We start from the raw sequence: 17,978 nt of genomic DNA on the forward strand, positions 1-17,978 counted from the left end.
TTCAGCCTCCTCGGCTCCTGTGGTTTTGTGTCTAGTGAGATAATAAGCCACAGAGGGAAGTTTGGTATCCGTATTGAGCTGATCTGATGGCTTCCTCTTAAGGAAAGAGAGGCAAGAAGAGGCATCCTGTAACTCGCTAACGACCGCACTTTGTGTGTTTTTGTTGATGTTGCACAGCTGCAGCCATTCTGCCTCACTGTTAATCGGATCCGTTCCTAATTTATTTATTGTATAATTGAAATTTCTAGATATGCCCCCCACCCCACCCCCTGTTCTTATTACCACAAGCCCATCTGCTCCAGTTTTAATTTATAGTTTAGAAATAGCTCTTTAGTTACCAAAAGAGCTCTTCAGCCTTATATTAACTTTTGTTTGTCTGCGAGAAGCAGTGAGAGCGATAATTAGCTTGTGTTGTGTGTGTGAGCTTGGGGTTGAACTTAGCATGGTTTGGGCTGCCTCTGTCGAATTATTAGAACTGAAATTGTTGATACAGTGAGAAGAAATCACACACTCGACGGTCGCGAATGAACATTTCGTGCCATTATCTGCAGCTGGCTTTGTTTAATCGTATGAATATTTTAACACCAGTGTCATTTATATTTCAGGCCAGTCTGTACTTGATGCGTTCAATCAACCTGTCAATGGGCAGAGATTCAAATCCTGCCTGTGTTCAAGCACTAACCTTAAACTTTAGGCGACTATTTCTGATTTTTAACACTATGTGAAGCTAAGAGTGACAAGAGTGTGTATCCGTTTGTGTTAAGGGAAAGTATATCCCTGTTTTTCCTTAGAAATGAGCTGATGTGATACCGATACTAGGCCTCTTGTCTGAAATCGACGGCTGATATTTGTTTATGTCAGTTCAGTTTTCAGAGTTTACTGTAGTTAAGAGCTGAAAGACTTCATGCCCAACAACTGGTCTGTTTTATTGGGGAACTTAATTATTACACAGAAAAATTAAGGAGGTATAAAAACAATATCAAACATCTGTATCCATCCAGACTTTCTTAGTCGGCACATTCTCAGTTTTCCTTACTAAAGCCCACTTTGATCAGGAGTCGGCCGCACCAGAAGTTTAGCTACACTTTTAATCCCTCAAGTATATTTATTTTCGTGAAATGAAGGGCAATTTCAACAATACATCTCGTATATGAATATGAGTGGAAGATCCTAAAACGAAGGTGAGCCAAGTCGAGTAGGTACTAGTGGAAAGGTTTCAGTGCCCGTGTGTCCGGCACTTACAGGGTTGCTTTCAGCAGGACAGTGATTGACAAGACCACCTACTTTATGAGATCATTCTAGTTATGGATGGAGATTTACTGTAAATGTAACTGGACTGGGTAACAACCTGCGAGCCACGTCCAGTGTGCAGCTCTTTAGGGTATAAGGAAATGCTTATTTGTCTGATATGCTGGTTCACACTGTGCAGTCTCCACTTCCTTGAGCTTTCTCTGTTCTGTCTGATAATAAATGAGCTTTTTCTTATTGTTTCAAACCATTTTTAAATGGAGCATCCCTGTATTGCTGTGAGTCAGCCATGTCTGTAGTGAAACCAGTATTGAAACTAATACAGGCCTCAGCCTACCACTGTCTTTATACAGCCAGCTCGGTGGGAGCTTAAGTGTCACGTTCGGGCTCTCCACCTTTTTTGTTTTGCTGCTGAACTTGTGGGAATCTTGTTCTGACAGGTTTGAGTGTCTCGCCACAGGGCAGGCTATGCTTTTTTTTTTTTTCTTTCCGTCCCCAGCTCCATCCTCGTCTCTTTTTTTCCATCCTTTAGCGTTTGGTTTCTTTGTCTTTCCCATGTCTTCTCTCTTTCCTTTCTCGCCTTCCATCCGTCCGTCTGTCTCTCTGCCTGCTGGCTGAGCGTTCATTTGCCGATGTCTGTTTCATGTTTTCCCTCCCTGTTCGTTCATGCTGCGTCGTGTCGGTCCTCTCCGTCCTGATGCAAAATGACAACTAATATTAAAAAAGAAAAATGCTTCCCTGCGTCTCTGTCTATCTCTTTCCTCTCTGTCTCCCAGACTGGAATTAATACCAAGGCCTCAGAGCTGTGATACAGGGAGCTTTGTTGTGGCATGTTGTCAATCCTCAAATTATTCCACTCCAAATGTATCTTTAGCTACACCGACGATGACTCAGAGATTGATTTGGTGTCAGTTTCATACATTTATTACTTGTTGGTAGTGCTGGGGCACCATTCGCAGCGGGAAAATTTACAGTCCTCACTACTGGCCCCTCGTGAATGAACATTTAGAGGCTACAAAGTACCGTTCATAACGTCGGCCTGTGTTTGAATGGACACCAGTGTGTACGTGTGTTTGTGTGCGTCTGTGTGTGCAAGAAATTGAGTGAAACAGACAAGCAGGGAAAGAGGGAGGGAGAAATGTGATCCAGAGTTTGCATTTATGACTCAGGCCCATTCACCCAGGTTGAGATCTCTGCACACGCTCAATGCGAACACACACACACATGCGCTCTCTCTGAGACTAATGGATATTGATCCAGGAGATGGAGACTGATTGAGGTCCCTCAGTGAAGGTTTCCTCCAGGCTTAAAGCTGCCAAGTCAGACGCAGAGCAGAGGCTAAAGCCTAATGCTGCACAAAGCAGATTTCTTTTATCATCCCGTGTTTGTTGGATGGAGGCAAACGAAAGGATTGGTGCATCGCAGATCAATACAGACAAATAAGTCAAGGCTAAGGTTGTTGTCACTTTGTTTTGCTCTTTTAGCCTAGAGCGGCCAAAATCCAAAATAAATGACTAGATGAATTAAACAAAGAAGTGGTATTAATTCTGTTCTTTAATTGATCAAGTTATTAAAATTTAAGTTTATCAGTTTTATTTACTGCATTCATTTGCACAAACTGGTTTATTTTTCTACATTTCTTTCTATTTGCAATTTGAATTTTTATCAATGCAAATCAGCAAATCAATAGTTTGATTTGTAATTGAGGCATCTATTTACTTTCTCTGAGAAATGTTGGAGACTTGTAAGAGGAAGAATTAAATAAAAATGTTGAACTAGCTACAAAAATCTCCTCTGTAAAAACCAACCTAGCATGTAGAGTCATTGGCCACTGTATTAGGGGCACCATTTGCCTTTCGAAATGCCCTAATTCTTTGAGACATAGAGTCAACAAGGTGCTGTAGATATTCCTTAGATTTTGGTTTATGTTGACATTACAGCATCACACAGTTGCTGCACGTCCATGTTGGGAATCTCTCATTCCATCAGATCTCTATGATTGAGATCTGGTGGCTGTGGAGCCCATTTGAGTACAGTGAACGCCCTTTCATTTTCATGAAACCAGTTTGAGGTGATTTGAGCTTTGTGACTGTGGGTACACAGTGGGCATAAAGGGATGGACATGTTCAGCAAGGTGTGACGTTAGAATGATGCACAACTGGTATCAAAGTCTGCCTAGAAAATATCTCATCATCACCACGCCGAACCACTAATACAGGATGGGTCCATGGGTTCACGTTGTTCTGACCCTACCATCCAAATGTTCCAGCAGAAATTTTAGCTCTTGAAACCAGACAACATTTTTCCAGTCTGTTGTTGGCTAATCTTGGTGAACTTGTGCCGGTTAGAGCCCCAGCTTCCTGCTCTTAGATGACAGGAGAACAAGCCAGTGTGGTCTTCTGCTGCTGTATCTGCTTCAAGGTTCAGCATGTTGTTGGTGCATAGAAGCTCTTCTGCACACCTTGCTTGTAACAAGTTGCTATTTGAGTTACTGTTCTCTTCCTATCATCTCCAAGGAGTCCTCCATTCGCCTCTGACCTCTGGCATCGACAGGGCATTTTCATTCAGAACTGCTGCTCACTGGATATTTTCTCTTTTCCGGAACATTCTCTGTAAACCCTAGAGATGGTTGTGTGGGAAAATCCCAGCAGATCAGCAGTTCCTGAAATACTCAGACCAACCCATCTGGCACCAACAACCGTGCCACGTTCAAAGTCACTTAAAAGTCACTGCTGAAGTCCCTCATTCTGGTTTGAACTACAGCAGGTCCTGCTGACTTTGTCTACAAGCCAACGCATAGAGTTGCTACCACATGATTGGCTGATGAGATATTTGCATTAACGAGCAGTTAAACAGGCATATACTTTAACCTGTTTTTTTTTTCTTATTCTTTGTTTTAATAATAAGTGTTTGCATTAAACAGCTATAACCTGCCAAATATCAGGTAATAGGACAGTAAGGGGCAAATGCAGACATGACAAGCTTGCATCCTGAAGATGGCAAAGGTGTGTTGTGTATGGCTGTACTGTTTAATTCAGTCAGAATTCATTAAATGTTTCAGAATATAGAAATCAGTGCGTTTGAAACCCAAATGTACTCCGTCTGAGTAATCAAGTGGAACTCGTCTCTGCACTCGGGCATCACGTGGTTCGCAGTACTCTTTGTGAAACCAGTAGTCACTGTTCTCTGTCAATGGCGTTTCACGCTAACTCACACGAGCACTTTCTCCCAATTTGTTGTTCCCACTGACCCCCGTCATTTGTGTTGGTATTGTCACGGCGTGCTACATTCTGCCTTGCTTCACTACACAGGGTGGCTGTTTTTCGTTTTACTCAGGCACACATGAAAATCAGGTAGTCGACGCATCTCAAAGTAACCACGCAGAAGAGAGTAAAAAGGGCAGAGTAAATGGGAGCCAGCTGGAGGGAAAGATGATGGTTATGAGAGTTAAAGCTTTTATTTGCCGAAGCAGCTTCAATCAAAAGCAAATGGATGGTTGAGTAAAAAGCCTTTTTGAAAAGGGCCGGAGATTAGGCTAAAACACAAGGATAAAAAAAAGCCTCTTTCTGCTTGAACTGTTCTCTTTATTGTGGCATTAAAAATGTAATGTTTCACTTAGAAAGGCATTCATCCCTTAAAATGAAGCACTAATATAACGCGGAGCACATGGCAACAAGACCAGCAGCTCAGGCACTTGGAAACCATTAGTGCTGCAGAGAGGGGCGCAAACGTCTTTACACGTGGATAAGGATGGAAATTTCAAGGGATTTCATCAACATATAAAAATTTTTATATCTGGTGCTAAAACTACAACAAATAATATCACTGAGAGCCATATGTGATCGCTTTTGTGCCAGCATTTGCTTCATGTCCCAAATAAGAAATAACCCCTGTGATATACTCGTGTTTTTGCTCAGAAAATGCTGAGAATCAGCCAGCTAGCAAAATTTGGCTTAAATAATTTAAAGTGCTTACATTTCCCATGAGTAGCTAAGTAAACACATAATCTTTTTCACCCCTTGTAACAGGTGCAGGCGCATTAAATTTTAAAGGCATTTTGCAGAGCAAGCCAGACCCCCTAAATCTGCTCTGAGGTCAGTTTGAGAGGAAGGCTAATATTTTGTTCGTTTGTTTGTTTGTTTTTTGTGGGAGGGTTTTGTTTTGTTTAAACTGTAATCTGTTGAAAGCTGAGGCGTTATCGTCAAAGTTTTGGTAAATGATTAACAGGTTGCGAAAGCCATCCTAACATCAAACAGTCGTCTTAATCACAACGCAGACACATAAAAGCAGCTAATCTCACACCAGCAAGGACGGCAAAGAGAAAGTAAATTAACGCTGAGAAGAAGAGGGAGAAAGTGCACTTTAGGGTTGGACAATTTGTTAAGTATTTTCAGCCAGCCTTCATCAGTCCAGCAATCCACCCCTAAAAATTGGCTGGATTAGGTTGCTTTTAGCTATCTGGAAGAAGCAGAAGAAGAATCTAGCTGCGAATCAAGAGCGTGAAGAGAGCCTGTGAGCTCAGAGAGTTGTTTAAATGGACACTTTGGGAGGCGCTTCATTTCCAAAATATAAAAAAATCAAATAATTTTGGCCAACTGGTCACTATAGGTCCATGCCTCTGGTTTTAGCATGAGGTTGCTAAACACACAGCTGTGGTTGTCAGCTTGGCTCTTAACATCTGTGGGTAAACTTTCTGCCCAACTGGCACATTGCATCATCCCGCTCAAGGCATTTGCCGCTCATCTGTGTATCGTATCACAGGCTCGTAAAGACCGGTCATCTGGTTCAGTGTCGGAATGACGTGTTCTAGTGTGCCAACTCAAGATTTGCTCCCCCGCCATCTTTTTAGCATTTTTTTATTCTGGTCGAATTTGAATTAATGTCATGAGATGAACCAAGAGGTGACTTTCTAATGGTCGTCTTGTCTTAACTGTACCAAGTTTATCAATTACGAGCAAATAGATTGAAGGGAAAAAAAGGGAGAACTTTATGAGATTATAACCAACTGATCAGCAATTTTAGAATGCAGTCCAGAAAGGAGATTAGACGCACAATTCTCCTGTGCCAAATGGATAAATGGATATTGGGAAATATCATAGTAACAGACAAAGAGGGAAAGATTATTGTTTGACCTGAAAGACTTTGGGTCCACTGCAGAAACGATCGGAAAACCCGACTCACAGATGACTGGCTGGACTATAAAGGCTGTAATTTTTCAATCAGAAGGCAGTGAGTGAAGCCATCAAGAGCCACGAAGTAGAACAAACAGCGTCACTTGATTTGTTTGTAGCCTAAAGGAGAAATGATGTCAGTGTGAACTTTTAGTTGTACACAGTAATATAATACCTAAACTCGAACAAAAAGCCTTAGATTTCTTTTCAGAGGGAACAACGCTCACTTCCTCAACAGTCAAATGCAGATAAACTAGTTTTGTACGTCTTCAGATGTGCCATACATGCCAATGCAAAATGTTCTGCAGGAGCTTACCAATCAGGGAGGACTAGTTCTGGAAATCTTTAAGTAGGGGGGGGGGGGGGGGGTTTCTGTATATGTGCAGTGAAGTTATGTTCCAGATGTGTGCAGTGCTTTATGCTGAACGATTAAACTGTACAGATGTATTTCTATGTGATGTGTAAGGCAGCCGAGCAGTGTGACAGTGTGATGATGTGAGCTCTAACAGCATTAGGCATTTTAGAGGTGAGAGTTCATTGGATTACACACGCTGACCTAATCCAATCTGGCGTTTTATTCTCTGGGATTACACTGTGTGTGTGTGTGTGTGTGTGTGTGTGTGTGTGTGTGTGTGTGTGTGTGTGTGAGAGAGTGCGTGCGTGCGTGCGTGCGTGTGTGCGTGCGCGTATGTGGCGCACATAGAGGTGGAGCAAAGGGTGGATTTGGTGTGAGTCTGTGTGTGTGGGTTTGGTGCACATAGGGGTGGAGCAAATCTGTGTGAGTCACCACCCACAGTTACACACGCACAGAGGGGGTGTGTGGAGTTAAACAAACATAATGTGGTGATTTGTAAATGTTAGCAGTGCCAAGCTAGCTGTATCCCTTTGCTTCCAGGTGCTTGTTTGTGGGTTTCAGTGGTATGAGAGTAGTTATCATCATCTGCTTAAGAAAATGAATACAGTTTTGCACATATATACATAAAAATTGGCAAAACTTTAAAGGGGTCCTACCAAGCTAATTTTCAGCTTTTTTTTCTCTTGGAGTGTTAGAGTAGCTTTGCATGATTGACAGTTCAAAATAACCTCTCTTTATTTTATACTGGGGCCTGGTTTATCCTGGACTGGAGGTTGCTTGTTCTCACTGGTAAAATTGGTTGCAAAGAGGTGCACAACTCTTGACTGAAAGCCTCCTTGCAATTGCTTTGGTCAGTAGCGGATTGTTGCAGTTGTTGGTACAGATCTATTTATCTGCAAACTCTCGCCACCTGCTCCCCAAGTGGTAGTGAAACTGAGAACAGTTTGATAAAAACCAAGAACAGAGACGGTTGCCTTAAAAGTAAAAGTTGCACAACTTTTACTTCTAAGAAAAATGTTGTCTCCGTTTCTGGATGAATGAATGCTGATTGGTCAGCTGGTTATGGATTTACAGCAGGATATACTCCATACTGATGGCACCGTTTTCTAACTATACTCTAGAAACACTGTTGCATCACACCATTTTTTTATATGTGTAAAACAAGCAGCTGCTTGTTTTGCTCAGAGGTGCCCGCTATCAGGTGGCTACTGGTGGAGATCATCTCCAGGTACTGGCTTTGTGCATAAAATCAAAAGAGCAGATGCCATAAAGCGGCTTGTAGTGCTGTGATGTTGTTAATAATTTACAGTCAAAGCTGTAAAAAGTCTAAAAATTAAAATACATCCATTATCTCTGCCCCATCTATTAAAAACATACAGATATTTGTTTAAAAGTGTTTCCTGCAGCTGCATAGCCCTGTCATTCTGGGCTGTCTTTTGAGTAAACTCTGTGAAACAAGAAGTTCAGTGAGTCCGTCTTCACGAGTGTTTAGAAGTTCTTTGATTAAAAATCGTGTGGTTGTACAACTTCTTTATTTACAGCCAAACAAAAAAACAAAAACAAAAAGAGTCTTAAAAGGAGCATTTAGAGGAGTTTAAAGCCTGAGATTTTGGCTCACAGGGATTAATTACACAGATGCTGACTTCATTATTTGGAACTGTTTTGGGGTTTTTGTTTTTTTCATATGAGTATCCAGAATTGTCACAGTGTCTTTATAAAACAGAGAATCCTAAATGGTATGCTTTACACAGATTATTTTATGCGAATTAATCTGTTCATGAGTGAAAAATACTTTCTGCACAGAGCAGCTACAGTTATAACTACACTGAGTGTGCCAGGGATACTTTGTTTTCATATTTAAAGCAGCATTGAGGTTTTATGCATCACTGTATCTGGGTATGAACGTTTAACACTTGCACAAAAAGGGGGGAAAAGTCTTTTAGTGCTATAGGGACATTTTTTATCTTCCCTTTTTTTTTAATGTCCAGACTGAGTTTTCAGTCTGTCACCATGGCAACAGCAGCTATCCATGTCATCCTGTCTGACCACGTGTTATGTTTTTTTTATTTTTTGTACAAACAGGTCTATGTAAACCAGGTCGGCAAACGCCTGCACTCTCACTGAGCCTTTACTGCTCGCACAGGCGTGTAAGTCACCGCCCAGATAAGAGCAAAGGCCAGCTGATAAGAGCTAATAACCACAGTGAGCTTCTGCAATCTGCAGTTCAAGGGCGGATCACGCTCTGCATTCGGTTGCATTACAAACAGATTTTGCTGTGTGGTGTGAACATGAGGCAGAGCTAAAGGGCTGCTCGTGAAGCAGCGTGGCTGTCCACGAGAATACGTGTTAATCACAACCTGCAAAACGAGGTATTTTCGTCTTTAAAACTTTTACAAGGCGGGCGGGAGTGAGGAGGGGTGTCGAGCAGCAGTTGGCCTTTACAAGCACTGTTTTCCCCCTGTTGAATTAAAGTTGCTTAAAATTAAATATAATAATGCCAAATATAGGCCATTAGTGTGGTAAAGTGTTTGTCAGATGTGCAAATGGAAATAATTTGGGCTTTTTTAAAAATCCCCCTCAGGAGCAAGTGAACAGCACACGCACGCACCTCCACACACGCACACACATATGCAAACCTCTCGCCGCTCGCTGCGTGTTTATAAAAAGGAGCTTGTCCCACTTTTTCCCTCTCATCTACCGCGCTCTCGTTCTGTAATTTCTCCGCCGCGATATCTAATTGGCGCAAGCTCGGGAAAGATTTGCCGCCCCGCCGCCGTCTTCCTTAAAAAAAACCCAAACTGGAACAAGAGAGGCGAGCGAGTGGAGGGGGCAAAGAGAAAAATGGAGAGAGGATGGAGAAGAAGGAGACAGGAGGTACGTTTTGAGGGGAGAGGAGTCGGGGGGGCGGGCGCAGGTTGCGAGTTGCTGTGAAATCTTGTTTGCTGATAGCTGCTGTCTTTATGCAACCTCCTAAGAGGAGCATAAACAGCCAGCTTTTGGAGCGAGGGAGTGATTATTGGGTTGTGCTTGAGCGAGATAAGAGAGTCTGCTCAGTGCAGGTGAAAGAGAAAGAAGAGAGAGCTGGGAAATTCAAAGAGAGCGAGAGAGGCAGACGTTGGAAAAACAACGAGAGAAGCGCACCTTTGAGTGGCAAACTGTGTTAATGAAAGGGGTCACTAAAAAGACTGAATTACCTCACAATTGATTTGGATCGGTTTGAAATATTTGCCGGGATCTGTGGGCTTTTTCTGAGAGCAGAAAGACTGAGAGTGAAGCGAACTAGGACAGGTCCTGAAAGACCATTGTACTCCTTTTTCTTTGGGTCTCCAGTGCATTCAAAACTGCTATCTCACTGTTGCCCTCCCCATCTCGCTCACTTCCTTTGACTACTTTTCACCTCCTTTTTTTCTCCTAGCATCGAGTAATAAAAAGAAAGAAAGAAAAGAAACCAATTCACTGCAAACATCACAATTTGTAGCTTTTTAGGTCTTAAAGCAAAAGGCTGTTGACTGCTGAGCTCCTTGAGATGGTCCCAGAGGTACCAGCCGAAATGAAGAATAGTTTAAAGCGGTGGCCTTTAGCTCTGATCTTGGGGGGCAGAGCGAGGCTTTTTTCATTGTTTTGGCATTCAGCATGGATACACCTGGGATCCATTCTGAGGGCAGATACCAGTGTGGCTAGAAACACGTCTGTAATTGATAAATGAATATAATCAGAATCAGAATCAGAATCAGAATACTTTATTGATCCCTGGGGGAAATTATTTAGCACCGGCTGTGCTGGCAAATATATTTCATTATCTCAGACATATGACATATGACATACATATTTTTTACTGATTCTAATCTCCATATTTTGGTGTAAAATAAAGTTATTAACAGTTATTCGTTGCTTTTGACAAATTAGCAAGCGTACATGTGATGTTTTTCATCTCAGCTTCATAAAGCTGGTATGAAGGTGTTATCCTGAGATCTAAGGGCTACTGCTAAAAATATCAGGAGCCATGAGCAACACAAAATTACTTGACTGTAGTTGTCAGGACAGGCAGTGTTTCCCACGCTTAGACTTTACTTGGGTGGAATGCCAAAGTTCGGTGTAAGCATTTGGCAACTTGGCAAAACAGTTGGCTTTGGCAAAAAAGCTCTTTATGTATTGTCATCCGCAGTTAGTACACTGGTGCATGTTTTGCTCCCTTTTATTTTGAAAGTCCAGTCACTGTTGTCGTGGACTTTAGATTATTTGGTTAAGTCTCTCATCTCCCAGTTAGAGACCGCACAGCTGGTGATGGTAGTCCTCGTTCCTCTTTGGAGAAGTTGGCTACAAACTGCAGCTCTAACCTGAATCTGCAGGGGGTATTTGACTGCTTCCTGCACCGCCGTGCACAGAACAATTACTCTATCTGTGCAACTAGAGGATTATTGCTCTGTTCTTTTATATTTTCTTTTAACAGTCAAAGTCTTCTAAAACACAGCAATATTGTTAAGCTTGCCTCTTCCTCCTTTAAAGTGCTCAGCACTACCAACACTGCTTTTGCCAGTAGTGGAGTCCTAATCTGTTGGAAGGATTTAACACTTATACTTCAGCAATGAATCTACAGTGGGGCAAAAAAGTATTTAGTCAGCCACCGATTGTGCAAGTTAACCCACTTAAAATGATGACAGAGGTCAGTAATTTGCACCAGAGGTACACTGCAACTGTGAGAGACAGAATGTGAAAAAAAAATCCATGAATTCACATAGTAGGATTTGTAAAGAATTTATTCGTAAATTAGGGTGGAAAATAAGTATTTGGCCACCTCAAACAAGGAAAATCTCTGGCTCTCACAGACCTGTAACGTCTTCTGTAAGAAGCTTTTCTGTCCCCCACTCGTTACCTGTATGAATGGCACCTGTTTGAACTCATCATCTGTATAAAAGACACCTGTCCACAGCCTCAAACAGTCAGACTCCAAACTCCGCCATGGCCAAGACCAAAGAGCTTTCGAAGGACACCAGGAAAAGTATTGTAGACCTGCACCAGACTGGGAAGAGTGAATCTACAATAGGCAAGCAGCTTGGTGTGAAAAAATCAACTGTGGGAGCAATCATCAGAAAATGGAAGACATACAAGACCACTGATAATCTCCCTCGATCTGGGGCTCCACGCAAGATCTCATCCCGTGGGGTCAAAATGATCATGAGAACGGTGAGCAAAGATCCCAGAACCACACGGGGGGACCTGGTGAATGACCTGCAGAGAGCTGGGACCAAAGTAACAAAGGTCACCATCAGTAACACACTACAACGGCAGGGAATCAAATCCCGCAGTGCCAGACGTGTTCCGCTGCTGAAGCCAGTGCATGTCCAGGCCCGTCTGAAGTTTGCCAGAGAGCACATGGATGATACAGCAGAGGATTGGGAGAATGTCATGTGGTCAGATGAAACCAAAGTAGAACTTTTTGGTATAAACTCAACTCGTCGTGTTTGGAGGAAGAAGAATACTGAGTCGCATCCCAAGAACACCATACCTACTGTGAAGCATGGGGGTGGAAACATCATGCTATGGGGCTGTTTTTCTGCCAAGGGGACAGGACGACTGATCCGTGTTAAGGACAGAATGAATGGGGCCATGTATCGTGAGATTTTGAGCCAAAACCTCCTTCCATCAGTGAGAACTTTGAAGATGAAACGAGGCTGGGTCTTCCAACATGACAATGATCCAAAACACACCGCCCGGGCAACAAAGGAGTGGCTCCGTAAGAAGCATTTGAAAGTCCTGGAGTGGCCTAGCCAGTCTCCAGACCTCAACCCCATAGAAAATCTGTGGCGGGAGTTGAAAGTCCGTGTTGCTCGGCGACAGCCCCAAAACATCACTGCTCTCGAGAAGATCTGCATGGAGGAATGGGCCAAAATACCAGCTACTGTGTGTGCAAACCTGGTAAAGACCTATAGTAAACGTTTGACCTCTGTTATTGCCAACAAAGGTTATGTTACAAAGTATTGAGTTGTATTTTTGTTATTGACCAAATACTTATTTTCCACCCTGATTTACCAATAAATTCTTTACAAATCCTACCATGTGGATTCATGGATTTTTTTTTTTTTTCACATTCTGTCTCTCACAGTTGAAGTGTACCTCTGGTGCAAATTACTGACCTCTGTCATCATTTTAGGTGGGGGAACTTGCACAATCGGTGGCTGACTAAATACTTTTTTGCCCCACTGTAACTATCAGTTAGCGTTTAGGCAGTGCAGCTGCAGTGGAAGTAACACCAGGATAAATGCTGTCAGTGGGATGGGTACGTCACAGGACCTATAAAGATGCTTAAAGTGGGAACAGATACCCCTTTTTATTCTTTCCCCCAACTGCAAATGATGTCCTTAAAGTTAAAGTTGGTCAATACCTGAGTCAGTCTGATATCAGTCTGTGGCTGAATGGGGTCAAGTTGGCAATTATATGCAGTCTGATTCTGATAAAACAGATATTAACTGTAACAAAAAAAATCACATCTGTTTGATCCTTCGTTCTGTGCTGGAGTTGAGTCCCCTTGTGTTGTGCTTATTGACACACTCATTCAGAGTGATGGCAACATGTTGATAATTTGTCTGCATTTGTAAATTAGACAGGAATTATTTTCAAAGCTTTGACAATTTCTCTGAGAGCGACTGCAGTCCGTCCAAGTCAGGCTGCGACTGTTTTCAGAAAGGTGGCCTTCTATCATGAGACTTGAGCCCTCTTGTAGTATTTGGTATTCCTCTATGGATGCAAAATCACCACGCAAAAGACCGTTATACTATACTGCATCAAGTTCCCACCCCTTAATTCAGTCAGTAGTGGTACTTTCTGTTTCCCAAATATCTGTGTATTGTGTAATGATTCATGGCAAGCAACAAAAACCCCTCTCACACAGATGATCCCTTAGGTAATATGTTGTTAAGTGCTCTCTCTGTGGCCTCTGACATTTAAACATTTTCTCCACCCTGCAGCTATATCTGCCTCTAAACTCTCCAACGCAGCCTTGACAGCTGGGTATTGCTCATTGTTTTTAAGACACTCACCTCAGTTCAGTCAGTGTGAGCCAGACAGTCGGTATTTTTAAATGAAAGGGACTCTTTCCTATTTGTGTGTGAGTCAAACGATGAGTGTGCCTGCCGAGAAGCTGAAGGCAGGGGCCCACAGAAAGGGTGGTCCCGTGTTAATGCGGGCTAAGAGTCAGAAACGGTGTGTGTCGGGACAAGAGAGAGCTGTCTGTTTTTTAAGGGGCTCCATAAGGATACAGTGCAGCCAGTGTTCAGCAGGGCTCGGTGAGTTCACTCTATCTCAGTTTTTGGGAGAGGAAAGTTTGGATTTGTTCAATGGGAATCGGGCCGTTGGAGTTTTCGCCGTGTCATTTCCTCAAAAGCCGTTTGGTGTGTATGTGTGCGAGCTCTGTTTAAGTTCATCCAAAGAGCTTGGCTGACGGTTCAGCAGTGGGCTTATCCTACTATGGTCTTAACAAAGTTGGCTCAGAGTGTATGCATGTCTGTTTGTGTGCGGTTGGATTAACCCACTGCTGTAACGGCCACATCGCAGAGGAAAAGCCTGTTTTCGTGCACACGTGTTGTGTTTTTACCCCCCCTTCATGCATGTTTGACTACTGGCTCAGCTACAAGTGTTGTTGTTTAGATTGGGATAAGCTGTGGGCTGCCACTACTGTAAGTCTGGTATTACATTGTTGCACACTGTGGCTTAAGCGGACATCTTTGGCATGGCAAATATGTGAAGTATGTAGGTGTTTGGTCTTTCTCTTGCCTTCTCCCTTCACCTCTTTCAGTCTTTGTGAAGATTTTGTTTTTCCAGGTACACGGCTTTAGAGAACATTTCCTTGATATCTTTGGCCTTCTCTCGACAGCTCGGCTCTACTTTCCCATGCAGTGTTTTGTGCGTGAGGCTGCTGTTGCCTGCAAGTTAGGTCTTGTGTAGTTTTATGTGTACTCTGCTGCTAAATGTTCATTACTGAGAACTGCCACCAGCAAAATGTTGCTTACCTACTACCTAAGCTCACAGCAGAAGATGTTTGATTTTTGCATGAATGGAGCCAGGCTGGACCTCCTTAAAGAAGACTTTTGCAAAACAAAGCAGAGTCACTAGTTTCAATCTTGGCTAAAAGTTTGAAACTAGTGCAGCTTTTGCTTTTTACTGTTCGGTCACACACCTGCAGGTGCAGATTCCTGATGGATCATTGTTTAATGAAAAATAATTGCAATCCTGTCAAAGAGTGCTATAAATCTTTGTCCAGAGCATTATTCTGCTGTTGGACTTCCTGGTTTGGATTTCATTTTCTTACCTTAAACCACCTGATTATGAACGTGGTATATGTTGGATAGATGTCTCATAAGTTTGCAAGTTCAGTGAAGAGCAGGTTTTGCTGCTGCTTTAATTAAAAGCGGACTCTTCTGGGTGTGATTTAAGGAATTTATTTAATGCGGCTTAAACTATTACTTCAGAGAAATCTTTTTTCAGCTGTAAGAGAGGAACTGTAATGCCAGTGTAGAAATTTACAGGGATGCCTTAGTGCCATCCGGGCCGAAAGGGTTTCCTGGTAAACAAAAGTGTGTCGCAACACAAATGATTTGCATGCTTTCCTCAGAGGGATCCAGGTAGCCTCTAGTTATGTCTCAAATGAGCTTCTACACTGAGGGTGTTTTCAGACCTGTTTGTTTACTCTGGTCCGAATCCTTTGATGAGTTTGTAAACGTGTAGCTTTTCCCTGTGATTTGGTTTCTTTTTACACAGAGAAAAATCTAAGTGAACGCTGAGCAAACCACAACGTGTCATTACAGACCACGTGAGAATGTCCTGTCCGCTTATTGGCCAGATGTGTCTGGGAGCAACAAATGTAAATACAGGAACAAGGTGCTGCGTTCTGGACAACTGGAAAATACTGAGAGTTTACATTCATTTCACATCTAGTTGCCGACTCACACTGACATTTGAACATTTACAGCTCCTCAACACATCCCAGTACAGAAGTATTTTTACCCAAACTTGCAATGTCACACAGTACTCAGACTAACTGCACCAAGTGAGAAAATGAACTGCAGTTTGCTTTAAAAGGACTAAACAGGCAGGTGTGAAAACGCCCTAATGCTGATTTCCAGCTCCATATTTTTAGTGATGGACTCTGCTAGACTCTGCAGGATCGACAGCTCGAAGCATGTTTCCACAACACTGCTTTGCACGTAAATTTCTCATGAAGTTCTTTAAACTGAGATACGCACAGAATCAACTGTAGGCGTCGGTCACAGCACGTCATGCGTGAGTACTCCTCACCAATGAGCTTATGCTGCGCTTTGCTCAGTAATAGGATAGACAGGTTTCAGAGTGTAGTAGGTACTGCTTCCTATGTGAAAAGGCCTTTATGCACTCAGTCTAACTTGTTTGAAGCTAGCTGTTTTAGCTCCCTTGCCCTTCCTTTAAAGATACTTTCTTTTGATTGGTTGTCTCTTGCAAAGAGAGGGTCAGTAGGTAGAGATTGTGTGCTCACAGCTGGAGATCTATGCCTGGGATGGCCATATTAGGGATATCTGCTCTCTGTGATATCATAAAGGGGGAAAATCATTCTTCTGCTCATTTATACACCGACCCTATTATTTGAAATGTTGGCCATGTTTCATATGAGCACCTACCTTAACAGTGGAAATCAAACTGCACGTACCTCAGTGCATATTGTAGATACTTGGTATAGATCATGTACTCAGTACCACAGTCAGCATCTCTCTGCCTCAGCGCAGCGATCTGTACCATTAAACAGGAAGCAGCAATCCTGAGTCAGAATAGATCGAGCATGTGTCAGTGAGTCAGCCAGTCGAGCGTCCACCCTGTTTACATGTTGACAGCACATGACGCTGACGGTATCTTCCCCTCCGTCACAGCAGCGGCCTCACTCACTCACAGGCTATAGGCTGCATCAATGGACTGATTGTTGAATTTGCAGAGAAACCACCGGGCTTTGGTCATGAGTTATAGGCTGATGAGAAGATGACTCCGGCATGCTCGGGTCCGGTGTAAGCAGAACATGCTGTTTAGGGGTCGTGGGAATCATCACGTTCCTGGTGCCTTGCTATAATGTTTTACTAGTTAAGGGAGGAGAGCATGATGAAGGTAGTCTCTTCCCCCCATAGTAAGGTGTTTCCTGTGACTAAGGCAATATCACTTCTCTTATTAATGTTGGGGATTTTTCCATCCTAAGTAATGCGGAAGCCCTTTCAAGACAGCCAGTTCTTGTTTATCTTCTTTATCCAAGGCTTTGCTGGTAATAAACAGTGTTCTTAATTATTGAGATTTTTTCTGGCAGTTGATTAGTCTTCTGTTTTTTAGCCACATTGATGGCATGTTAACCTGACAAGTTTGTGTTTGTTGTGCTTTGGAGTTTTAAAGCCTCAACAAATATGGGATGGTTTTTCATGGAATTGATCGCTAACATTCTGATCCTGCTCAGATCAACTTTAATCACTTTGTAGCATAGAGCGTAGTTGTTATTATTCCACTACTTTACCAGAAACTGTTAAAACACAAACTTTCCTTCAGCCGTACTTACCATTTATTCTATTTAATAGCAAATGTAGGAGCATTTTAACTGGAAGTGTTTATGATACACTGGTATTGATAGTAACTCTGATATTGAAAAAAACATTCATATGATGTTTATCATTAATGCTGTTAAAGATACAATGTTCTTTTAATATGTTTTCATGTAGTCATGCTTACAGGACTTCTTTCCACTTCGTTTTGAGTGAATTCATTTGCCAAATTCGTTTTGGCTGCGATGTGTATTTTTATTTCTGTGTCATGCATTTTAATTGGGGATAAAAACAGTTGCTCTTTTTTTATCTGTGTTTCTACAGATGGATCCCTCCCTAAAGAGCCAAAAGGAGATGTATCGAGCCAGATAGCAGGTAAAACATAAGATTGTTTTTTTTTTTCTTGCAAGGCCCGTTTATATCCATGTGTGTGCTGGTGGTGCAAGAGGGGAGTGTATTTTACTGAGGGTGGAGGGTCGGGGAGGTCGGTATATTTCAAAAGAAATATGGTGTGTTTGGTGTATTTTTACATGCACACGAGCAGACTAAAGCCCTTTTACAGATGTAATGTAGACCTTTTTTAAATTTAAAAAGTATTATCCTGCTAAGGGTTTTAGCATACATTAAGTGGGTAAAGAGATGTTCTCCAGAGATGTTCAGTCA

At 42.4% G+C, this 17,978-nt stretch overlaps 1 protein-coding gene across 12 annotated transcripts in view; it reads left to right on the forward strand.

The window, feature by feature from the left end:
• Nucleotides 1–17,978, forward strand: part of LOC101473365 (triple functional domain protein) — a 77,051-nt gene that overhangs the window by 2,614 nt on the left and 56,459 nt on the right. For all 12 annotated transcript variants that reach the window (XM_023154936.3, XM_023154940.3, XM_023154942.3 and 9 more), the window contains exon 2: nucleotides 17,640–17,690. In XM_023154936.3, the coding sequence (XP_023010704.1) occupies nucleotides 17,640–17,690 (51 nt within the window). The remainder of the gene's footprint in view (nucleotides 1–17,639; nucleotides 17,691–17,978) is intronic.

This window comes from Maylandia zebra, linkage group LG22 (assembly GCF_041146795.1).
Source record: "Maylandia zebra isolate NMK-2024a linkage group LG22, Mzebra_GT3a, whole genome shotgun sequence".
NCBI classification, from domain to species: domain Eukaryota; kingdom Metazoa; phylum Chordata; class Actinopteri; order Cichliformes; family Cichlidae; genus Maylandia; species Maylandia zebra.